The 25998-nt window shown below is 44.1% G+C and overlaps 2 protein-coding genes across 3 annotated transcripts; one reads left to right on the top strand and one right to left on the bottom strand.

The window, feature by feature from the left end:
- Positions 1–1083: 1083 nt before the first annotated feature.
- On the bottom strand, positions 1084–14018 carry kcnc1b (potassium voltage-gated channel, Shaw-related subfamily, member 1b). The gene is made up of 4 exons (XM_076990942.1): positions 12389–14018; positions 6627–7560; positions 2778–2951; positions 1084–1322 (listed from the first exon to the last, which is right to left on the bottom strand). The coding sequence occupies exons 1-4, from the start codon at positions 12953–12955 to the stop codon at positions 1198–1200; spliced, it is 1800 nt and encodes a 599-aa protein (XP_076847057.1). The 5' UTR covers positions 12956–14018; the 3' UTR covers positions 1084–1197.
- Positions 14019–14625: 607 nt separating this feature from the next.
- dhtkd1 (dehydrogenase E1 and transketolase domain containing 1) lies at positions 14626–25989 on the top strand. Of its 2 annotated transcripts, none has more exons than XM_076990940.1 (17): positions 14626–15102; positions 15355–15507; positions 15614–15825; positions 16198–16392; positions 19345–19614; positions 20014–20185; positions 21135–21333; positions 21467–21779; positions 22348–22432; positions 22664–22803; positions 23001–23151; positions 23308–23414; positions 23518–23682; positions 23775–23857; positions 23983–24152; positions 24481–24566; positions 24722–25989. In XM_076990940.1, the coding sequence occupies exons 1-17, from the start codon at positions 14913–14915 to the stop codon at positions 24821–24823; spliced, it is 2793 nt and encodes a 930-aa protein (XP_076847055.1). In that variant the 5' UTR covers positions 14626–14912; the 3' UTR covers positions 24824–25989. The 2 variants fall into 2 exon arrangements, with proteins under 2 accessions (XP_076847055.1, XP_076847056.1); XM_076990941.1 differs by having other exon boundaries at positions 14962–15102; positions 15453–15507.
- Positions 25990–25998: the final 9 nt, after the last annotated feature.

The following is a 25998-nucleotide window of genomic DNA, read 5'->3' as shown; positions in this document are numbered from 1 at the left end:
CTTTTTTTGCATAAAAGTGCATGCATTTACCTTTCCCCAAGTAACTCCAAAAGTACATACATATTTTTTTGTCAACTGCACATATTCTTATATTATACACTTACAATAAATTTGCTACAGAGAACAGTGTACGTTACTCCAATTATCACGGTGTTAAACAATTTCTGAAAAATAAACGCTGAACTTTACTCAAAAGCATACTCTTATTTATTAAGCTGGTATTACATCTTGAAAAAGGTGGAATAAATTTGCTCCCTTAGGTAGATGGTCATTATCAAAGTTAAAGTGCACTATTTCACTATTTGCATTTTAGTCTTTTTCCAGAAGAAAAGTTGGATGGCCGAACTGACCACTGCTACTGTTAGAAATGGTGTGCGCTCAAACACACACAGGGTCATGGTTTGGGGAAAGGCAAAATGTGTCAGCAAAGAAAAGTGTCTTCACTGCTACATGGACTTTATATAATCTCCAGTGATATACTGTGCCTGCATTATGTATGTGTAAAGAAGGTTTGAACGCAAAACAAGATCATTTTCTTACGTTTTCATTAGACTTACATTTTTTTCAGTTTCCCATGCAAGGCATGCAAATGCAAATGAGGTTACTTCAGTTATAGTTTAATGCTGATGATGTGTGCATCATAGAATTAGGATTGGTTAGTGTCCTTTTAAGCTATTTTCTATTACATGATTACTTTCAGAATGTAATTTATATGAAACAGCCATTTTCTTTTTTTTTTTTTCTTCAAAAAAAAAAGGTGACCAATAGCACCTGATGAAAACCACAGCTTTAGAAACACTGAAAGTGGGAAGAGAGGAGGGTGAGAGAGAAAGGGAGAGCAGGATAATGCCGGCTTCTCAAAAGAGGAGACAAGGAAAGACGTGAATGACGAGAAAGATGAAGAGGAGAAACCATGATAAAGGGAGAAGGGAGAGAAAACAAGCAGGACAAAAGTATGGGACACAATATGACATGAGTAGCAAGAGACCAGACTAAAAGCTCGGAGGAAACCACAGTATAAGATCGGAGATAGAGACAGACAGACAGAGACAGACAGAGAGAGAGCGAAGAGCTAATGACAGACAGAGAGAGAGCGAAGAGCTAATAGGCTGATGAAAGATGGTACACAGTGTGGGCAGGAGTCTCAGCGCAGCACTGCAGAGCGGGGCCTCTGATTGGTTAGTTTGGTTGTCCATGCTACAGGATGGATGGGATGGGGGAGTGGGCCTGTTGCATGAGACAGGGCGGGCTGCAGGGGAGGGCCGACACTGAGGCCACGCCTCCAGACATGCTGCTGCTATGGCTCCATGGCTTTTCATAACCTTCATTTGAAGAGAGAAAGGGCTTTCAGTACACCACAGTGCAGCCTCAAATGCCAAACGCGCACGTGAGTGTGTGTGTGTGTGTGTGTGTGTGTGTGTGTGTGTGTGTGTGTGTGTGTGTGTGCATGCGTGTATACTAAGTGTGCATCTGAGTAGACATGTATTTTGGCACTTAGGGGTGCATTAGTGTGTTTCTCTATCATGTGCTCATGGTGAAACAGTTGACAGTGACCATTCACCAAGTCAACCATATCATCCTCCATGCGTGTTATGTATTATGCATTAGTCTGTATAGTGCATGCATGTGGTGGTATCACAGTGCTAACCAGCACAACACAGCTGTAAAGAGACACCAAAGAACACAGCCAGACACATCAGCTCAACAAAACATGTTGCAAATTATCAATGTTCCGCATAGCAAATAGCTCTTCCCTAGAAGCTCTGCATATGTTTCCTATTTGAAAATGAAATTACATTTGCCTGTGGTTTCATATTGTGTCGGATAAGCAAGAATCAGTCTGTCAAGCTGTTTAGTCCTGTATTCGGTTCTGCTGTTATATGGGTTCTGATGGAATGTTTTGAGCTTGACCTACAAATCTTGTCTGCTCCAATTATAACCTAACAGGTTTCCTCTGCAGCCGTCACATGGTTTACAGCAATGCCTAAAACAACCTTGCTTTGGTATCAAATGGGGTGTAACATAATTGGGCTCCTCCTGCTCAAGCAACAGGAAGCTCTTGGAGTCAGTGTCAGGTCACGCCTTTGGAGTTATGTGATTATCTAATATGAAATAACCCACTCACAATGGTAATATCCTCTCATCTCGCCTTGGACTAATGGCAGTTCGGTAGTGCAGTGAGTTCAATATATGAGTCCGATATGAAGTGAAGTCTTAAAACTGAGGCTAAGCTCTAAGAGCCTCTGACTGGCTGAGTTCTTGTCATGTGACTGCATGCCTCATACCCCATGCTGCATCTCTTTGAGCTTTACTGTCATCAATACCACCCACCATAGTGAATCTGCATGCATAACTAATTCTTAATCAAGCATTAGTTTTCTTTGATAAGAGCAAATTCACCAATTTTGCCTGGCAAATGTTTTCGATTCTTTTTGACCCGCATGTTCACTTGAGGTAGGCTAGAATAATGTAAAATGTTTAATATATTTTCATGTAAATCTATGCCACTGAATGTGTGTCATTGTGCATTGTATAAATATGGTAGAGAAGAGAACCAATGGGTTCTATCAATGTAACTCCAGAACATGTTTCTCTATCACAACTTACACTGCAGATCTTAAGGAAAGATCTGAGGGCTGGAGTCAGACCACACTGCGAGACTGCCTGATCAGTCTGCAGTGAGAAGCCGATCTATTCTGACAGCTGCTCCATTTCACTGTAAGCACTTTGCGTGCGCTCCCTAATCTGGAGATGGTTAATAGCGACTGGTTACGTACCCTTCCTGACTCTTGCCCCTATGTGATTGCCCCGTTCTCTGGAGGTGAGCAGGAAACAGGGTCTCTCACGATCCACAGGGCTGAACACTTCCTCAGGTGACACTGCCTGGTCAATGTGGGGACAGTCCTCATTAGCCAGGGCTGCTTTAGATGCCTCTCCATTGACTTTAAAATCTGTAATCAAAAACAAGGACAGATGACACACCTCAGCTTGAGACAAAGGGAGATGATATGTTTCAGTATTAGCTTAGTTACAGCTCACCGTCAGCATTAGCAGTAATACTATCAACACTGTGTCTTATGACATCCTTATGTCCTTACCATACCCGTTTCCTTCATCCTGTGTGTGTGTGTGTGTGTGTGTGTGTGTGTGTGTGTGTGTGTCTGTCTGTCTGTCTGTACTATTTTAATAAATGTTTTGTTGTATTTTTATTTTTAGTCATGTCTGCTGTGCTACATGCAATGCAGTCTGTAGGTTTTGTGAGAGTTAGACAATAGTTAGACAATATATAACATGATCTGTACTCCAAATTTTAAATGAAACAGAGACCATGAGTCAAAAACACAGTATCTCTGTCTTATTTGAATCGAATTTATGGCTATAATGGACCAGAATCATGCTTCATACACTTCCCCAGTCCAAGCTATCTATCAATATTTGCTTCAGGTGGTTACGAAAGCTTACAAAAAATCCATAGTTTATTGTCCCATAGCATTTCCATATGGTGATGTGTGACAGACACTGGGTATCTACTCTATTAGTGGTTTGAAGGCCTGCAATTCAGCCATTTTCAGTTTCATTTTGTTTTGGGGACTTTTGGCTTAGTGGGATTCAAGCTGGTGAATTACTTAATCAGTCAAATATATGACATGTTTTAGTCCTAGAAACATCCACTGTCTTTAGCACTGTTAAGTGAACTATCACACGTTTGGTTGCACCTGGAATTAAAATATTTCTTTGCTCCTCAGTATTCAACTTGCTCTTACCGTCAACTGCAATATCCAGTATTGCTACTGAATACACTTGAGAGTATCATCATCTTTAGAGTTATGCTGCAGTATTATGTATTCTCTTTTTCCTCTTTTTACTTTTACAAGAGTGTATTGTCATGGTGTCCTATCATCAGCCATGTTTCAGTTTGACATACCAAATGTTTTGACATACTTAAGTAGCACTTGGGTGTCCTAATACCCACAAACTGGAACCAGTTGGACTAATCTCACCTAGGATTAACACACCTCAAACTAAAGATGAAGCCAGACACTGCTAACCAAGCAATAAACGAGCAGCTTCTTGTCCTTATAGTCCCTGGTGAGTGTGGGGGGTCCTTATAGTCCCTGGTGAGTGAGGGGGGTCCTTATAGTCCCTGGTGAGTGAGGGGGGTCCTTATAGTCCCTGGTGAGTGTGGGGGGTCCTTATAGTCCCTGGTGAGTGTGGGGGGTCCTTATAGTCCCTGGTGAGTGAGGGGGGTCCTTATAGTCCCTGGTGAGTGTGGGGGGTCCTTATAGTCCCTGGTGAGTGAGGGGGGTCCTTATAGTCCCTGGTGAGTGTGGGGGGTCCTTATAGTCCCTGGTGAGTGTGGGGGGTCCTTATAGTCCCTGGTGAGTGAGGGGGGTCCTTATAGTCCCTGGTGAGTGTGGGGGGTCCTTATAGTCCCTGGTGAGTGAGGGGGGTCCTTATAGTCCCTGGTGAGTGTGGGGGGTCCTTATAGTCCCTGGTGAGTGTGGGGGGTCCTTATAGTCCCTGGTGAGTGTGGGGGGTCCTTATAGTCCCTGGTGAGTGTGGGGGGTCCTTCTAGTCCCTGGTGAGTGAGGGGGGTCCTTATAGTCCCTGGTGAGTGTGGGGGGTCCTTATAGTCCCTGGTGAGTGAGGGGGGTCCTTATAGTCCCTGGTGAGTGTGGGGGGTCCTTATAGTCCCTGGTGAGTGTGGGGGGTCCTTATAGTCCCTGGTGAGTGAGGGGGGTCCTTATAGTCCCTGGTGAGTGAGGGGGGTCCTTATAGTCCCTGGTGAGTGAGGGGGGTCCTTATAGTCCCTGGTGAGTGAGGGGGGTCCTTATAGTCCCTGGTGAGTGTGGGGGGTCCTTATAGTCCCTGGTGAGTGTGGGGGGTCCTTATAGTCCCTGGTGAGTGTGGGGGGTCCTTATAGTCCCTGGTGAGTGTGGGGGGTCCTTATAGTCCCTGGTGAGTGAGGGGGGTCCTTATAGTCCCTGGTGAGTGAGGGGGGTCCTTATAGTCCCTGGTGAGTGTGGGGGGTGGCACTACGGATAAACGTGGTTATACTTTCTACTTGGTTCTCCAATGTGGACATAAATATCCTTTAAAAAAACATTAGCATTGTTTAACTTAACATCCAACATGCAGTAGGAAAGAACAAAATCAACCACATTGGTGTCATTATCTAAACACTGGCCAAAGACAGAAAATGAAATGTTCTATCAGTAGTGTGTGTGTGTGTGTGTGTGTGTGTGTGTGTGTGTGTGTGTGTGTGTGTGTGTGTGTGTGTGTGTGTGTGTTTTCATTTCTAGTCTAAAATACAATGAAATAATTTGTACGGATGAACATGATTAACTAGACTGTGACATTTTCAGGGAGTACCTGATAACATAACTGCAGAGCACAGCCCTAAAGCAGTGTCCCGCTGTCAGTAACCTGGGTGCAGCAGTGTTCAGTGATCAGTGTTTAGCCTAAGCCTGCCCCCAGCAGCACACTTAGCTGATGAATCTCAGGTCTGTAACAGACCTGGCTATGGATATAGTTGGTAATTATAAAGCTCTGGTGACAGCATGTGATTTTGACATCAAGAGAGAATGAAACTTTGAAACACAATGAGAGATGTCTGATACAAAAAACTTAAGCATTAACATTGGCTTAATAACACAACTGGTGCATTAGATTTTGTTTTCACAAATCTAGTGGCGGAGTTTGTGACTAACAGTCAAGCCTTTCAGGATACTGTTACATATATGAAGCATTACATATAGGATTATAAAAATGTGAAGTCTGTAGGCAAAGCCAGTGCCACACTCTCATTCAATTTAAAGCTTTAAGAAATCCATGCATGAGACGAAGCATCTGGTAATAGAAATGGATTTCGACTCTTTAAAGTAAGTTTTCTGAGTAGCCAGTGCAACAGAACCATGCTGCAGGTCTGAGCAGAGATTGTAAGCATATTTGCTATGCACCAATAAAGCTCTGCCTTTCACCCATGCTGGTCCCTGACTGTGTGTCTGTGCAGGTCTCTGAGTGGTTATCTGTACTGGTCCCTCAGTGTGTATCCACTGGGCTGGACCCAGAGTGTGTGTGTGTGTGTGTGTGTGTGTGTGTGTGTGTGTGTGTGTGTGTGTGTGTGTGTGTGTGTGTGTGCGTGCGTGCGTGCGTGCGTGCGTGCGTGTGTGTGGGTGGGTGTGTGTGCAGGTGCGTGTGTGTGCGGGTGAGTGTGTGCGGGTGAGTGTTTGTCTGTGCAGATTTCCGAGTGTGTGTCTGTGCTGTTCTCTGATCATCTTGCTGATCATTGAGTGTGTGTCACTGAACTCCTGTTTGGTGGCCCAGTCAGGTTGACTGGCCATTGTCACAGAATACATAGAATAAACAAACTAACCAACTCAAATTTCATTATGCAATAACGTTAACATTAAGCAATAAATTTTAATGGGGCAACGTTTGTTGTCTGATGGATTTCTTTGTATTGAGATCAATGCTAATTAAATTATTTAGAGTAATGACATAGTGTGGGCAGCCATACATGCTTTTTTAGAGCTTGCAGTAGATTGCTCATATATTACTTTGCAATGGCCAGCTTTCATGGCTTACAGAGTAAGCTACTTTCTCTTAGCAACTCGGTATCCTACCTTGGTATCTAATCTCAGAGACTTCTTCCTGGGCCAGAGGGCAGGAATCGCTGTGTGTGCTGGGTCTTGGAGAATTAATGGCCGACTTACAGTAGTTGGGGGAACCCAGCTGGGGTGCCCGAGGGATATGCTTGCTCTTTTTCTTTGGTAGTTTTTGTTTTGCCATTGCCAGGGAGTAATACATGCCGAAGTTGTTGACAATGACGGGAACAGGCATGGCGATTGTCAGCACACCAGCCAGAGCGCAGAGAGCACCCACCAACATGCCGGAGGTCGTCTGAGGATACATGTCACCATAGCCGAGCGTCGTCATTGTAACCACAGCCCACCAGAAGCCAATAGGGATGTTCTTAAAATGTGTGTGTTCACTAGCGCGAGGATCGTTGGGGTTGGCTCCAATGCGTTCGGCATAGTAAATCATGGTGGCGAATATGAGCACGCCCAGGGCGAGGAAGATGATGAGGAGGATGAACTCGTTGGTGCTGGCGCGGAGCGTGTGCCCCAGCACCCGCAGACCCACGAAGTGGCGCGTCAGCTTGAAAATGCGCAGGATCCGGACAAAGCGCACCACCCGCAGGAACCCCAACACGTCCTTCGCTGCCTTAGAGGAGAGGCCACTCAGTCCCACCTCCAGGTAGAAGGGCAGGATGGCCACAAAGTCAATGATGTTGAGTGCATTTCTTATGAATTTGAGTTTGTTGGGACAGAAGGTGATTCGTATGAGGAACTCGAAGGTGAACCAGATAACGCAGACACCCTCGATGTATGTGAGCTGCACCATGGTCTCCGTCTCTGGGTAAATACGCTCCACGGTCACGTTGTCCACTATGTCAATATCTGTGCGGTTGATTATGGGGTTGAAGGCCTCATGAGTTTCCAGACAGAAAGTTGTGATGGACACCAGGATGAAGAACAGAGATGCAAAAGCTATCCACTGTGTAAAAAAGAGAAGAAAGACATTTAGCATAGAACAAGAAATTATCTGCGGGGTTGGCAAATAGTCCTGAATATTACCACATCTTTAATATCAAATCCTCAAAATCAGTCATCAGTGTTAAATGTGAACATATTCTCCCAGTTGTACAGACAACAGAGAGCGTGGATAAATATCACATTGATACTAGTTGCCCATAAATGGCTTCAGCAGAACTTAAAGGAACTGGGACAGGATTGTGTTGCTTCTTCAGTTTCTCTGTGAGCAACAGGATCCTGCCATGTCAACTAGAGCGTGTCACTTAAGCCCCTCTTCCTCTACCACCACTGTCACTGAAGCTCAAGGTCACCGCTTGAGCCCAAGGACAGCGGAGGATGGCAGAATGGCGCCAACCCAACTCCCCTCCACCTCCCTGGGCTAAATTTAACTGCAACCCCCCCCCCCTCTCCAGGGAGCTGCACACTGCCCCTGCAAGGTCGGTCACCCTGGGCTGGTTGTGTGCTGGTTCAGGGGGTGGACAGTGTAAGGCTTTGATCCCTCCGCCACTGGAACATCAGAGGTAAACATGTACGAACGGTGGGGGTTGGATTTCTGGAGAGGACAAGCTGGTGGATCTCTTGCCAGTGATCAGGCGGTTTGCAACTGCTGATGAACTGGTGCTTTTCAACTGCCGTTGCAGCCTGCAGTTGTGCCTAAGTGACTTGATGAAATAGATAATCCTCCATCAGGCATTATTATTTCGTTTGTTTGTTAGTTGTGTTGTTCATTCAGGTTGGGATGTATGATAGGTCCATTTTTATTTGACTCTAACTAGCAATAAATGGGCAGACAAAAGCTATTAAATAATTACATAATGACATTTAATGAAGTTTCCAAAGATGGCATTGCCATGCAAGCACTTATCTAGTAGCCATACTTTGAAAGTCATCTACTGATCAGTTTTCATCTGTTTCTACGATACACTGCATCTCACAAAGTCTACCTCAACAGGCACTTCATATCTAGGTCAGCCAGTACTTTGTCAAACAGAGTTTGATGGTCATTTGTGGGAAGCAAGGATGTTTTGTTTGAGGCACTAAGCGCACGTACACACACACACACACACACACACACACACACACCCACAAATACACCTACCAATCCACCCACCGACACTAATAGGCACTTTTCACTAGTCATTAGGATCAGCTCTCTTCTTTGTGCCCGAGCAGAAAGCCCGTGTTTGGTCGGAGGCTGGGCTTTGCAGCTCGGTGAAGGCAGCACCGTGTCAGCCCACTGGAGGAGAAACCAGTGGGACGGAACAGCTAGAGAGAGGGACATTAGGGTTTAAAAGGGTAGAAGGGATGGTGTGGGGGAGGGGATGGAGAAAAGGAAAGGCATAAACCAAAAGAAGGAGAGCAGACGGCCACCCGGCTTAAGAAAGGCCTCGGAGGAATGCAGAGGTAAACAAATGAACTCTAGAGGAGGTGTTGAAGATGAGGGGTTAGGCAGAAAGCAAAATGGTTATATTATCGGTCATATTATCGGATGAAATAAAATAGAGAAAGTGTGAATGAGCAATGAAAATAGAAGTAAGCGATGGCAGGGAATGTTTCAAAGGACGATAAGTGTACAGAGTGTACAGAGGCTACAGATAAATGCAAGGTACTGTTTCAGAAGTGTAGGCCAGTTTCTACAGCCCACTATTGCAAGGCAACCACACAGACAGTAGAGATGCTGTTAATAATTGATTGCGGCAAGAACAGAGTTTTGTGATTACCATCACTTCTCCTTCTTGGCTTCCACAAATGGAGAAGCGATATCCAGTCTCATTACTTCATGCCAGAAGCTTTCAGACTCCCTGTGGATTAGTGTCAATTTCAACCATTTGTAATTTTTTGACCATGCATGCTATGTGTTGGTTTTAATCTGATCATTATGCTGGGGATCAGCATTGTAGGCAGTTTCATCTGGGTGTATAGTCATAAAGTCATTGGATCTTTTCTAAACCCACCTAACCATCTAATTAATGACAGTGTGAGGCATAAAAACATTAGATGAGCCACACCTTATGCAACACTACATGCTCTTCGCCCTGCTGCCCCAGAATGATGATCTCAGCAGGTATGGCCATAATGTGCTGCGCTGTGCTGAGCTGTGGCAGTAAAGGTGACAACAAGTTTACACATATCATAGACTCTAAATGTCCACAGTGAATATGAACGTTGTGCATTTGGAGCAGGCTGAAATACTAGGAAGTTAAATATAATCTCCGTCTCTGAACGTAGTACTTCTCCTTCTGCATGTACATATGCAAGAGTGTGCCTGTGAGTTTGTACGCACGTGTGTGTGTGTGTGTGTGTGTGTGTGTGTGTGTGCCTTGCTGAGCAGTGTGTACTGATGTAATGCCGCTGTTAAGCTCCTGTCCTCTCACCAGCACACACACACACACACACACACACACACACACACACACACACACACACACACACAGACATGCTCTCCTACCGGGCAAGCTAATGAGTGACAAGTGGGAGGATAATTACTGAAAAGACAAACCTGGACCAGCCAACTCTTAAGCCCACATACAATCAACAACACACACATATCCCACCAGCTGGCCTCTGTAAACACAGCCTGACCAGATGCACAATGACCCCGTCATTCAAATCACAGATTGCAAAAACATTACCTGTGCACATTAAGACAACAGAAAAAAATGATAGTGTTCAAAACAAAACCTTTGGCATGTGTATGTCAGACCATAGAAAAGCATACATAAGAATAACAAATTCTCCATTACTATGATGGCCTGGCATTATCACTGACGCTCTACTGTTGTTATTCTGGCATCATTTCATCACTAGGTCTTACTGTGAATCCCTCTGTTTACCCTCCAGGCATCATCCATGAGCAAAGCGGTTGTAGAGCTCTTTGTTGAGCACTTTAAATGCACAAGACAGTTCTGCTAAGAAACATTTTTATTGCGGGTTTGCTGCTGGACTTCATGAACATACCACTCACAGATGATGCTTTGATACTCACTAAAAACCTATAGTTTTCTTCACAGATACACTGATATTAGAATACGTGATGGATCTGGTAGGGCATGTCCCTGGAATAGTATGGTAGTGATTAGTAGTACAGAGGTCATGGGTTTGATACCCAGGGAGTGCATGTACAGTTGTCCTGATAAACATGTAAGTTGGTCTGGATTAGAACATCTGCCCAATGCTGTAAATGTGATTGCAATGAGTTATTGAGTTGTCAAGTTGTAATGTAATTAAGATGTACAGTCTGATGGAGGGAGTCTAAAAATAGCTCCACACAATTAAATTGTCTCAGAAAAACACATTAAGCCCAGTTCTTTCATAGTGAGAAAAGCCTTAGAACAGAATCCCCACCAACAAATTGTGGACATTAGGATGTCAATCTGCAGCCAATACACAGTTGAATTGCAGCCATTTTTTGTACATGGTCTCTAACACATTCAGCCCTGAGGGGTAAGACATTGCGTTTAGTCTGAGTTTAAAAAACACTCCATCTTCTGAATACAAATTTGATGTAAGATGCAAAATCCCGATTCTCTCCACCTGACTGGAAGATGACCATAAGACTTCTTACTTAACACACAATGCGGGACTCTTAATTTAGTCCCCCAAAGCCATGTCTATTTTATATGTTAGTAACATGAACATATAAAATAGTGGCATAGCAATTACAAACATAATTAGAAGCAAATATTTAGAAATACGAGCCTTTTCTAGTATCTAAGAGTATAAGATGACTTCTATAGCGTGCTACAGGTTATTTTAGACAAGGCGGTGCTTGAGCAGGTCCCAGCCACAACAAATCTCAAGCAGGTTTGTCTCCCAGCAGTGGAGCAGGACTTCCCCAGACAGCCGAATAAATCCAACATCTCCATCCAGAACTCAGCATCATCACTATCATTCTGAAACAGATATCAGTAGCCTGGGCCAGTGCTATTTCTGAGAAAGAACTGCACACATCTCTTCTCTCCTTTTTCTTCCCTCTCTTTATTCCTCCCCCTATCACGCTCTCCACGTCATGGTCTGTCTCTCTGACATGGTCTGCCTCTCTCTCTTTTACCCTCTCGTAGGCTACATTTAGTTGTTTCCCACAGCCAGCTTATTTGGACCTTGGAGGCCTGCCATAGCGTGTAACCAGTGCCAGCGCTTTTCATCCGAGAACTGAGCAATTTCAACTTGACTGCCAAACGCGTGTAAGAGCTGAAAATACATTCAGACCCATGGTGAGAGTGATGCTGTAATATCAGGAAGAGGAGCTATTGTGCATGGACATTACAATTAAATCAGCCTAATGAGAGAGGCACCACAGTGTGAGTGTCTCTCCCCAGGGATTGAAACGACTGCTTGTAGCACATCAAAGTGAATGAGTTATGATCTGTGGCTGCATGTTCTGGGAGGGAAGTGCAGCTGTGAGCACCCAGCTGTAGGGCTATCACCACGCTTCCACCGTATGCTGTCTTACAACTACAATACGTTCAAACAGTGAAATGACTAACCCTCCACATTCATGCGCAGGGTCAAGCATGACACAAGTGCGCAAATTAACTCTATGATACTTAAGTACAGCCATGAAACTTTTGATAGGTGATGTGTGCCTCTTCAGAATCAGTCGCTACTGATTTGACAGCTCTTAGCATCGTCTGAATTGCGTGCTTAATGAGCTTGTGATGAGGTTCAAAGGCATTGGACGATTCAAAGTTATTTGTATGTCACATACTCATTAGAAAACGAATGTTCCCATTCACCGAACATTTCTACACACCCTCTATCGCGTACTAATGAGCTTCATTCACACTCACCCGCGCATATTTCGAGGAATACGGATCCTCAAAGAGCGCCCATATCTTCTTCTGCCAACGGTTCCAGCGGCCGGATCTGTTGTCGGGCGAGTCTCCCTGCGCCAGTCTCCGAGTCATCTCAACCCCCTCGTCCCCTTCTGCAGCTTCTGCGACACCGTCGGCCTCTGGTTCTTCATGGCCAATATCAAGAGCTCCCCCGCCGAAGCTAACCAGAGCCTCTTCGGCTTCGCGGTGTTGTCGGTATGTCATCCAACAACATGGTTCTACATCAGTCTCATCAATGCCCCAGAACGCTAGTTCCTCCTCGTATAATGGCCCGCACACGTCTGCTGGACAATGCAGTTTTCCCGTGCGGTAGTAGTTGAGGATGTGTGCAAAGACGCCCGGGTGGCGATCGAAGAAGAACTCCCCGATCTTGGCATCATAGTCGAAGTTGTTCGGGGCATCAGGCTCGGCAAGCCAGGCAAGCCGAGTGCCAGGCAAGGTGCGCAGAGTACCGCGGTAGGTCTGATGCTTGATCCCTCCTACGTTTATCACTATGCGATCCTTCTCGTCGCCTTGGCCCATCGCGTCGCCCTAGGCATATCTTCTATCGGCTCCGGGCATCACTACAGGTTCGAAAAGCTACAAGCGATACCGCTGAGACTTGTGCAACACATGGATAGATTGCTCGTTCAAAATCGATTCGATTAAAAGTTGTGAAAATGAACGAGTGGAAAACAAACGTCTATTTTATTGTATAAAAAGTACACGCATGTACTGCTGGTGCTTTTCGCGTGCAATTTAAACGCGTAATCCACGTCGATTCCCCTTAAAAAAAAGGACAACAGAAACACAGAACTACCTCATCCAGCGCTACTGTCCGCGATCACCAGCACGAATGGATTCACAGTAAAAGCACATTGAGGTGCAGCTGGGAGTCTTGCGCCCTGTGTGTGTTGTGTGATGCGGCGCAAGGTGACAGTGTCGGTGGTGCTGGACGGACAGCGCCAGTCACCAGCCCGCTCCTCATCACTCCAGCGCGCCTCTCTTAGCCCACCTCCCAAACCAGACCTCCTTTGGCTTAAAAGCCTGTTTTGAGGAGCAGGATTAGAACCACCCTCGACATCGATTCTTGTCCTGAACGTGATTGCTTACTTATGCGTCGGATGACTGAGCTACTATCGTTCTTTCAGGCGTTCACAACTGACGGACTGATGTTATTTAGTTTCCCGGAGACAGTCGAGCAGTGGAGGTGACGTTCGCGGTTTAGTGATGGTTTGAGTCGAGCTCAACGGCGATACGTTGGACAAAATCTGGAATAGACGTCGCGAGCGCAGAGACGGCCGTTCATTCACAGAATGCAAGTCTCACGTTCCCAGGAAACGTGCTCCCCGGCACCTGAACAACACACGCTCTTCAAAGAAGATCCGTACATTTGTAGCTTGCTGAAGTTCCGAGTGTGCATCCAATTTGTATGAAGGCCAGGTATAGTTTAGTGCTTAGGAGCAGCTTGGCTTGACCTCCCCTCGTGTGTGCATGTGTGCGTGCTTGTGCGTGCGTGTGTGTGCGTGTGTGTGTGTGTGTGAGAGAGAGAGAGAGAGAGAGAGGGAGAGAGAGAGAGAGAGATGTATCTTATATTATCGTACGGTTTTATCGTATGTAACATGTCAACTGACAGATAGATTATCACGTGAGACAAACCTGAAGTGCCTTAACAGAATTCCGTTCCCATAGAGTCGTCTAAGACTAAGCAAACACATGACGGCCACTCAAAATACCCAAGCGCTTACACCGCAAACGGGAGTAATTTATCAAATGAATTGATTAGTATCAGAATACATGCCCCCAGGGGTGTGGCGTACTTGACACTCACATACACAAGTGTCAACATTATTGGCTAATACCGCACAGGACTGCATGCGCTGGGCGGGCAAACTGCTGTGGGGTTTTAGCGTAGGTCCCAAACCCTCTCTGCTTTAACAAATTTGATTCAGTGCAGCATACGAGTACTAAACATACCAGCAATTCCAGCAATTTTTAAATGGTATAAGATAAGATGAGATAAAATAAAATAAGACTTTAATATCGTCTTTATTACCTTTATCGACCTTTAATAATCCAGAATTATATATACTTTTACAGTATTTTGACTATGTCGATAGATGGCAGCAAACGTCGATCATCTTTTGGATGATCTCCTTCACTTTATTATTGCACGAGAGCGTGAATTTAAAAATGAATAAAACAAAAAGGTAGTGCGACAGGACCTGAAGGAAGGCATCATTCAGGGAGTAGAGTGGGTGATTTAACCCCGCCAGTGTGTAACGCAGTCGTGTCCAGTAACAGGTGCTCATGTCAGGACGCACTACGCGTTTGAGATCACGGGTCTCCGCGCACATGGCCAATAGCTTCGGTCAAAATGGTCCCCTCCCTGCTCTCCTCCAGGCTATAGTCTTTCGCTGTAATGCGTGAGCTCGTAAATCACACGTCTGCCGTTGTGTTTTTATAAGGATTTAACTAGGTTGTTTTGTTCTTTTTCAGCATGTCGTCGGGCGTTATGCTGGTGAGTTTACATAGACCCGGTAGGTGCGCGTTAACGTCTTGGCGACGGCTGCGAGGAGCCTCGTATCACACAGATAGGGGGGTGTACGGTTACAGACCGCGGCCAGCAGCTTTGGAGGGGGACACGGAGCTTTCGACTGTACAAAATAACATCTCGTCGCTGAACCAAGGTAATGTGGCGTTCATATTGACACATCAAACCAGTTTAGGTGGCTCGAAACGTTCGCTAGTTTGTTAGCTAAGCTTGCTAGCGAGTTTGTAACCCCCATGAACTGACATACCAGATGGTTGGTTAGCTGTGTCCATTATTGCTTTAAACGGACGGTCCTCCTAATTAAATGTGTACGTTGTGCAGTTGTTTTTTGAGGTAGTGGTAGTGTGGTCCTTGAAGCAGTTTCTGAATGTGGTTACTGTGTAAACAGACCATGGACTGGCGCGACTGGTGGAGGCCTATCGCGCCCATGGGCACAAGGCTGCTAAAATTAACCCTTTACTCCCCCACACGCCTGTTATGGAGAAGATTCCCGAAATCACCCTGCTGAATGGCACACTGCAAGGACCCCTCAAGACGTCTGGTAGGTATATATATATATAATGTGTGAGTGTATATTTTTTTGAATGGAAGACTCCAGGCTTAGCTTTGTTTTCTGCTCCTTCGTCAAACCCCTGGTACGTGGAAAGCTTTGAGGCACTTTGGGAAAGCAGAAGCCAGCCCAGAGGAAGTGGTGGCGTACTTGGAGAGCATCTATTGCGGGACGATGTCTGTGGAGACCAGCCAGCTGCAGAGTCTGCAGGAGAGATTGTGGTTTGCAGATTGCTTTGAGGAGCTGAAGAAGGAGACATTCTCCAGCAAGGACAGGAGACAGCTAGCCAAACTCATGCTTGAATCGCAGGTACAAAATTCAGCAGGACCAGATCACACTTTTTGCTGTTAAGTTAAATTAGAATGAGTGTTAATGAAATAAACAGATTTTGTGTAAAAGCATTAAAAAAGCAAAAAAGGTGTAATAAAATGTAAAACTTGTAATAAAGGTTTTTTTTTGCTATGCTGTGTAGTTTTGCTTTAAAAATATTTTTGTATCAAAAGCGATTTTATTTCTTTTAATGGAAGATTTTGTGTAAGACAATAGTTGACAGTACTTTTTTCTGTAATGAAGTGTTCCTAAGATTTGGCAACTTTGTTTGCTTTAGTAGATAAATGTGTATATCATACAAGAGAGTTTCACTGTTTTCCCATCACCTTTTCTATCCTCCTAACTTTACAGGAGTTTGACCATTTCCTAGCCACTAAGTTTGCCACGGTGAAGCGCTATGGGGGTGAAGGAGCAGAGAGCATGATGGGATTTTTCTTTGAGCTGTTTCGTTCAGCAGCGACTGGCGGAGTGACAGACGTGGTAATGGGAATGCCTCACCGCGGGCGACTCAACCTCCTCACAGGACTTCTGCGGTTCCCACCTGAGGTGAGGAAAAGACAGAATTATTGGCTGTGGCCAGAATTACTTTCTGTCGGGCACACAGTACTAACAGGACACAGAAGCAGTTTTCTGTAGAACTTTTACTAACAGGTTCCTCTAAGCAACTGTCTAAAGATATGAAATAAAAAGGGCCTGCAAGGCAGGGGAAGGCTGTGAGAAGATACAGTATGGAATTTTTAGGGTTTCCTTGGAGGTCAGGATGAGGTCTGGAAGACCATGAAAACCCTGAGAGGACAGCTCATATGCTAATAGGAAAGACCAGTCAAAACACCCTTTTGATGAGCAGTGACCTGCAGAAAGGTTTAGCTGAGTCAGGAATACCGACTTTCAACTGTGCAGTCATGTTTGCACATATGTAATCTTTATGGCAAAGTCATAAGATTGAAACCTTCATTGTGACCGTACTGCATAACTCAAGAGTTGAAATGTGCTACTCAACATCTAGACATGTCAGATGATGCCAAAAAGAGGGACCACTTTTCCAACTGTAAAACATGGTGGTGTATCTGTCATTCCTTAGGGTTGTGTTGCTTCCAGTGGTACTGCCCATATTTCAGTGGTGGAGACCAAATCAAATACAGGAAACACATGTCAGATGATAAATTCTACGAGAGTATAATGATCTAAAACAGGGGTCACCAAATGGCGGACCGCGGTCCTGATCCGGACCCGACCGCCGTCCTGTCCGGACCCAATCACATTCCTGATTAACTGGATACGGACCCAAATGCCAAAAATATTTTTTTATTTTTACGGGAGACAAAATTTTAAACCGGAGCATTTATTTCAGGGCTACTGAAAAAACACTCCGTGACGAGTGTTACGTTTGCCGCCCCCCGCTCAACAACTTGCGTTCGCCAACGCCGCCCCGGACCTCAGGTCAGAGCTATCTGCCAAAATTGGACCGCGGAAAAATATAATTGATTACTCCTGATCTAAAACATACCTAAACATCCACCATGGACCACGTGAAGAGACACGAACTGAAGCTTCTACAATGGTCTTTACGGTCCCCTGACTTAAACATCATAGAACATTTTTGGATAGGTCTTAAAAGTAGCTGTGCGTGCAAGACAATCCCAGAATGCACTATGGGCCCTCAGCTAAGAAGGGTGCAAAACATTTCAATTATAAGAGTAGAAACAAAAAAACGACTTAAAAATGTTTCAATGCTGTGATTCCTGTCAGAAGGGTTACTAAGTACTAAATCTAAGATGTCCAGACTTTTGCTTAGGCCGCATTGATGATTTAGATTTATTTGTATGTTTGTTTTGAAAGAAAAACAAAAAATACTGTGTTATGTTTGATTAGCTACAAAGACAGCACTTACTACTCAATAAACAAAAAACAAAACCATGATATTTGGCTAACAGTGCCCAAGCCTTTGCATACAACTGTAAAAGTTAGTATTGTTGTATTCAGTAACAACTTTCCTTTGCAAAAGCCCCTAGATGAGCTCCAAATACCATATTCAGTATTTGGAATGGATTAATGTTTAATCCAAATGATTTTCAAAGCCTTGAGAACTATGACCAAGGTTTGGGCTCTGGTGCATAGGATCGTGTCAGGATACATTAAAGTTCATTGTCACCTGTACTTGGATTCAAATTTGCATTTCCAGTTATCAAAGTTGTATTGCAAATACAAGTGTCTTCTATAACAGAAGAAAATAGTGTGAAAACATATACTGTCTGGAAAGTGTGTTGGAAATGTATGGATTTATTGATAAAGCTTTAGATCAATCTGTTAATATTTTTGGAAGTCTTGAAAATAAAATGTAAGTAAGTCCGATATAGGAAGATGTATTTGGAACACATTATTCTCTGCTCGTCTCAGGATAATGAATATTGTAAAGGCACATGGGAAAATATTACTCCAGACGTAAGCTACGACATTAGCTTACTAATAGTGGCCATATTTTACAAGATGTAAGCTGAGACATTAAAACACATTATCACCTACAGTTGCCAGCAGGGATCCCTCAGTGGGATGGAGATCGGGTCTGACATGTTTTAATTGCTCTTGATGGGAGAGGCTCTGTTTAGCTGCATGTGTAGTTCTCAAATAAAAGGAGATTTCATTAAACCCCTAGAGACTCTAGAGCCCTTATACCATCTATTTCTGGCCCGCAAGCTGTTTTGAAAAGTGTTGTTTTTTTTTTTTTTTAGGAATTGCTGCTTTTTTTCAATCGCGCTATCTGCTCTTATTTTGAAATCGCGCACCACGATCTCAAGACGATGCCGAGGATTGCCTCTATAGTTTAATCCCCCCCCGTAACTGGCACCTCCAGTGATTGAAAAAATAAAAAGTGACCCGTCATCATTTCTATTTGAGTGCCCCTGCTCTAGAGACTCGAGCACTTTTTCAAAGCTGTATATGTCATGCCGGCAAAAGCACAGAAATTACAAAACTTCCAAAGTTCCTCTCTTTCTGAGAATTGTATGAATTCAGAACAACCGTGGATCAATATTGGCCTTAGAACGTGACCAGTTTTCATCGTCTTGAAAAAGGGAACCAAAAAAGAGAAGCAGCCCCAGTTTGAGCAACCCCAGCAAGCCCAGATGGCCGAGAACGTCCGCAGCAGTTCACAACATAGATTTACTGTCTATGAAGAAAATTACAAATGACTTTTGCTCCTGTATTAATGCTTTTTTCTTGACACACTTTGTCAAAAAAAATTGTACTTTTTTCATGCATTGTTTATACCTGATCTTCCACCAGCTTTTCCTAAGCACCATTAGTTATGTGGAGTGACCATCATCTTAATCAGAGCATAGAACAAAGAGTCCTGTGAATGGCACGGCTAGGCTGTGTCCCCATTATTTATCCTGAAGTAATTGTGCAGTAATTGGAGCGTGCCAAACCTCCCCGTGTGCCCCTGCTGCCGTGAACCACTTACATCAGTTCTGCTTTGATGCCCTTCCTGCTTTGCCGCAGTTAATGTTCCGTAAGATGAGGGGCCTGAGCGAGTTCCCGGAGGAGTCTCCCTCCATCGGGGACGTGCTCTCCCACCTGACCTCCTCCGTGGAGCTGGACGTGGGGGTGGGGCGCCCGATTCACGTCACCATGCTGCCCAACCCCTCGCACCTGGAGGCCATCAACCCCGTCACGCAGGGCAAGACGCGTGGGCGGCAACAGGTGAAGGAGGATGGAGACTACTCCAGCGACAGCGGCGCCCGGCCAGGAGACAAGGTCATCTGTGTACAGGTGACCAGCTTCCCATGATTCCATATTATAGGTGTCCCTTGTATGTGCTCGTGGAATGGCCATATAATTGATGAGACAAATTATAGCCTCCATGTGCTGGAGGTTAACATAGCATTTTAACTCCTTTAAACTTTTAGAGGGGTTTGCACTGCATTCCTAGCGATGTTTTGTAAATGAGAATTTGACATTTTGATTTGACATTTTCAGCAATTGAACAGGTAGCTAATTACATTTATGTCAATTACAATACACCTTATTTACATAGAAATTGATTGAAACTGTTGTGGTGTTGATTTTTATTAAGTTATGGTATTTTAAGAGTAATGCATGAAATGTGAATTGTTATGGGTAATCTTTGCATCTTGAACTGTATTCCTGTATATATGTGTCACTTTTCAGGTTCATGGTGATGCATCATTCTCAGGCCAGGGAATTGTGCCAGAGACCTTCACCCTGTCCAACCTACCTCACTTCAGAGTGGGTGGAAGTATCCACCTCATCGTGAACAATCAAGTGGGATATACCACTCCCTCTGAGAGGGGTCGTTCATCCTTGTACTGCAGTGATGTTGGTAGGTATTCTCAACAAACATTTATATGGATGTTGAAAGAAATATTCCTTAGAAATGGCAGTGATTCATGATGCATTAAAACAATTCTTGAAAGAGAACAATTCTTGAAAGGAATATCATATATATATATATATATATATATATATATATATATATATATATATATATATATATATCGAAATTTGTAACTTTGCGAAATTTGTAACTTTATTTAATCTTAATAAAGTTAAATATTTAAACATCTATTCAAAATGATTTGAAATAATTCGCTTTTTATTCACATTATTTAATGGTTGTTTATTTTCAAACCACCCAATCTTAACGTCTTCACGTTCTCATGTTTTGTCCTGGAATTACAAGAGGCTCGTATTTGTTAACGTAATACAAGAGAACTGTTCAGTCTGATAGATATTTGTTGTGAAACGAAGTAGTTACAATTTCAAGCATTTTCAAGTACTTTAGCCTAAATTCCAGCACTTTTCAAACCTTTATTACTTTTTTCATTTAATGTACAGAACATGTTTTCTTTGAAGGAAGTTTGTTTTTATCTGTTTGCTTGTTGAAAAATGTTTTCACTTGAAATTACTGACAGATCCATAAGAAAATATTACTTTATTCATTTAAGCATTAAATAATAAACACTGTGTTAGGTCTTGGTTCAATAGGCTATGTGCAATCATTTCAATATGTTTTAATAAACATTGAACCAGTCCGGCCCTCGGCTTGTAGCAAATTTGGTTTTTTGGCCCTCGGTGTATTTGACTTTGACATCCCTGTATTAGATTGATCTAGGCAGAGTAGGAAATATCTCATTTATAGATTTACAGATAAAAGTATGATGGTGAATAGTCTGCAGAATAAAAAAAAAGTCTAAAGTATGTAGTGCTTGTGCTTGACTGGATGGTCGAAATGGCCATCTTGAGATGGACTTCTTTGCTGTGTGCTGTAGGTAAGATGGTGGGATGTGCCATTATCCACGTGAATGGGGATGATGCAGAGGAGGTTCTCCGAGCGACACGGCTGGCCGTGGAGTACCAGAGACGTTTCCGGAAGGACATTATAGTAGACCTCCTCTGCTACCGCCAGTGGGGGCACAACGAGCTGGACGAGCCCTTCTTCACAAACCCAGTCATGTACAAAATCATCCGGTGGGTTCACACTCCCAGTCTGCGTGCCAGATCTGTTCACGCATGTTGGCATGTTCCTCTTCCCTGCTCCCTTTCACACTGCCTCTCATGTCTTCAGTAAAGTAGTTACTATCTTTACCATTACTTCCCCCAGCTCAAGGAAGAGCATACCTGATTCCTACGCTGACCAGCTGATCTCAGAGGGCCTCATGACGGAGGAGGAGCGTGCTCAGATCAAGACGGCTTACTACTCCACGCTCAACGACTGCTTAGCCAACATGACCTTCTACAGTCCTCCACCCACCAATCTTCAGGGTCGCTGGGGAGGGCTCGTGGAGCCCCAGGCCCGAGTTTCGTCGTGGGACACTGGTGTGGCTGCTCCCCTGCTCCAGTTTGTGGGAGCCAAGTCGGTGGCCATACCTGAGGAGATCCAGGTGCATGGTCACCTGAGGAAGACCCATGTGCAGGTACAACACCCCCCTCCCCCCCCCCCCCCTTCCCCTGATCAAATGGGAGGTTGCTAGGTGTCTACTGACTGCATGTGTATGTGTGCATTTATATGCAGAATCCTTCTGCTTTAAACCAGTTTTACATTCAAACCTTTAAAAACTACAAACTTGTCTGTAACTGAATAATTCATGTGATGAGTATTTTTTTTATTGACATAGTCATATAATCATAAGTGAAATGCATTCAAGTTGTAGCTGTTAAAAAGCCAATCATAAAATGTGGTGAGTTGATCAGGCAAGTGGATTCAGTATTAAGTACAAGTCAGTTAAAAAGATGTGGTTTTCTGCTGCAATGCATCTACAATGGATGACCTGTGTTTGATACTGTCAGGCAGTGGATGGCTGTTTTGATGAATCCAGGAGCATTCAGATGATGATTTATAGCTATAAGTGGAAAATATAGAATATTAAGAGATGCATAGAGTTCGAAACTATATGTTATAGTACATTTCAGACCATGCATTGTTTAGCATCTGTTGGTGGTGCTAACAGTATTTCACTGAATTTGATTTCTTGCACTGAGCAGTCCAGACTACAGAAACTTGGCGAAGGAACCAAGCTGGACTGGTCCACTGCCGAGGCCCTGGCTTTCGGCACTCTTCTCTGCCAGGGTAAGCTCTCTCCCTCTCCAGCACAGTTAAACACGTTTTGCGTGCTAATCCCAAATGACAACTTTCTGTTATGAGACTCAATGCCATCCGTTGGCACAAGGGAGCTGGGACCGTTTGGGAGTGGACCGCTGTTGGCCGAGGCAGAAGAAAGTCTGGATTCGTAACAGGTTTTACTGCATGTAGAAAGTCTGGATTTGTGACACGGAGGTTTTACTGTGCGTTTCAACGCAGGCTTCCATGTGCGGCTCTGTGGGCAGGACGTGGGCCGTGGAACCTTCAGCCAGAGGCACGCCATGGTCGTGTGTCAGGAGTCCAACGACATGTACATCCCTCTCAATCACATCAGTGCTGAACAGAAAGGCTTTTTGGAGGTCAGATTATCACACTAGTCACCTCAGCAGTGTTATCTGTGTGTCCTGTTGAATTGTATTTCCAGTATTTCTGGTTTTGTATCAGAAACCAGTTCCATGTGGATAATGAACAATGTTTATTTTGATTTTGGGGTATGTGTATATATACATATGAAATTTAATTAATTTTCTAATTTTTATTTTTCCCTGTGTAACAGGTGTGTAACAGTGCACTATCTGAGGAGGCGGTGTTGGGTTTCGAGTACGGCATGAGTATTACACAACCAAAACTGCTGCCTATCTGGGAGGCCCAGTTTGGAGATTTCTTCAACGGAGCTCAAATCATCTTTGACACCTTTGTCTCTGGAGGTGAATAAAAAAAGCCAACCTACGTATAAACCAGAATCAGCCAGTTGCTTGTGTTTATCATTGCCTGCATGGACCACAGTTTCATGCTGGGCTAGAAACCCGTGGCAGTTTTAGCGATAGAATCTGTGTGATTGATGTGACACTGACTTTGTGCAGGTGAGGCTAAGTGGCTTCTGCAGAGTGGCCTTGTGGTCCTGCTTCCCCACGGCTACGACGGTGCAGGACCTGAGCACTCGTCCTGCCGCATCGAGCGTTTCCTTCAGGTGAACGCCCATGTGCATGCTTCTCAGGACACTAATGCTTCTCCATGACCCTGTGTTGAGTTCAGACCCAAGACCAGGCTGGTGGTGTTCTGTCCTACTGTAGATGTGTGACAGTAAGGAAGAAGGTGTGGATGGAGACACGGTCAACATGGGGGTGGTGAATCCCACAACGCCAGCTCAGTACTTCCACCTCCTGAGGAGACAGATGATCCGTGACTTCCGCAAGCCCCTCATTGTGGCTTCGCCCAAAACTTTGCTGCGCTTTTCCGTGAGTTTCCTACCTGCTAAATCCAACAGTGATCACTGGTTTTAACTTACTTTTTGTCCTTTACTTGTGTGTTATTCCTTCTCTTACACTAGGGGGCAGTGTCAAGCCTAGAAGAGATGGGCCCTGGCACTTCCTTCAAGCCTGTAATTGGTGACGACTCTGTAAATCCTCAAAGGTGAGCAGAGCGGTGATGAAACCCATTTTGTTAGAAGTGGGTGGGAGGGCTAACTGCTTCACTCGGCTTGAGTTCAAGTGCGAGACTCCAGTCAGTGACAAGTTGCCTCTACTCTGCTGAGCTAGCGTGCAGCGTGTCCTGCTTTGCTCGGGCAAGCACTTCTACGCCCTCCTGAAGCAGAGGGAGGTTCTGCCAGAAGCATGTCGGACCACAGCGCTGATCAGAGTGGAGGAACTATGTCCCTTCCCCATGGAGGCCCTGCAGCAGGAGCTATCTAAATACACCAGCGCTAAAGGTGAGGCCTTATCTCCTCATTCCTGCAGCATGCTGTCTTACAGCTTTGGTCCAAACCAATATAAGGAGACGTTCACTGATCTTGGTCATACTTATGCGGAAAAAGTCCTAATGACCTCTCTCCCCACGTTTTAATACAGGGCAAACTTTGCAATCCTATAATTTTTTTATGCATGTATGCTGCAACATTAAGTATCTCCATTATATTAACTGGTTGTAATTTCATGCTGAAATCTTATGCGTAAAACTTTTTCTGCTTAAAGCAGAAGCTGAATGGCTGGCTTATCAAGTTGGATACACTTTTAAAGCTTCTAACTCCTCATTTGCAGAGTTTATCTGGAGCCAGGAAGAGCCACAGAACATGGGATGCTGGTCCTTTGTGTCTCCTAGATTTGAAAAACAGCTGGCCTGTAAGGTGAGTTTGGAGAAACATCTTCTGATCTTTGCTTGTTCCACTTGACCTTACAGCTGTTGAGCTTGTAATGTGTCGTATCAGATTACTTGAGGAGGGGGGGTTAGTGAGCTGCCCCCTTCCCCAGTGCCTTACTCAACAGTCATGTGTCCTCCCAGCTGTGCGTGGTCTGTCGTCCTGCTCTTCCTGCTCCAGCTGTGGGCATAGGAACCCTCCATAATCAACAGCACGAAGCCATCCTGTCAGCTTCCTTCTCCTGAGACAGAACCCCACCACACAAGGCATTAACCCACCTGAACTCTGCTTAGCACACCGCATGTTTCTCATGAAGCGGGCTACATTTACAGATTTCCTGGTGAAGCTTTTTAGGGCCTTTTTATGCTGGAATGCCAAGAAAAAACTGTTTTATGTGTTCTATTTTATTGATGCCATTCTGGTAGAAAATATGTCCGATAAGCCAGTACTAGCAGGTATTAAGTATGCATTTGAAAGTATGTTTGAATGTATGACAAACTGTTTAATGCAGGTTTTTGTTTTATGAAACAACCTTTTTGCATTTAAGGTGAAAGAAATATACCACTTTAGTTCAAATATGTTGTTTTACCTTTTTAAAGATGTTTTGTCAGGATTTAATTTAGGCTTTACTGATTACTGAGTGTGAATTTATATAATTTTTAAAAATGTAATTACATTTCTGTGAAATAAGGTGCTTAAAAATGATGGGATGAAGATTACAAATGTTTGAGTTACTGACTTATTACATTTTTTTCCTGGTTTGAATTTATTTATTTTGGAAAAATACACTGGAAGCATCGTTCAGTTTGAAATGTGCATTTCTGATCAGTCATCTTTCAGCAGTGAAAACATTCATTTTAGTTAAGTTTTAATGTAAGGACCATATGTGACCATACTAGTTGACTAAAGCCCTCCAAAATCTCCTCTCCAGATCTTCTATCCTCTCTAGAAAAGCCACTGCATCCCATGGATTTATGAGAATGAAGAACAGAAATCTGAAATCATTAGTTAATTGCAACATGACTGAACACCATCAATGGAATATAGGCTAGTCCTCCCCAGGGGCATAGCAGCAAATTCTGGGCCCTGTACACCCAATGTCAGTGGGCCCCTATAAATACCAGTAAAGGCACATGAGCAAAAAATGGGCCCCTCTCCCTACTTGGGCCCTGGTTAGTCAGGTCCACTTACCACCCCCACTACCACACCCATGGTCCTCCCCTGGAACAGTATAAAACTAGACTTGTGTGTGGGAGTTGGTGGTCTAAAATTTCCTTCTCTCTTCCCGTCTCCAGTTCAACTGTAAATCGTTTAAACGATTACACAAATTAATTATCCTATGGCGTCTAATCTTAAAATGCTTTAAAAGAGATGATTCGTTTGTGATAGGAATAAACATGATTTTAACTGACTGAATGTC

Source organism: Brachyhypopomus gauderio, unplaced genomic scaffold (assembly GCF_052324685.1).
Source record: "Brachyhypopomus gauderio isolate BG-103 unplaced genomic scaffold, BGAUD_0.2 sc79, whole genome shotgun sequence".
Lineage (NCBI taxonomy): Eukaryota > Metazoa > Chordata > Actinopteri > Gymnotiformes > Hypopomidae > Brachyhypopomus > Brachyhypopomus gauderio.
This window is presented reverse-complemented; position numbering and strand designations above follow the sequence as displayed.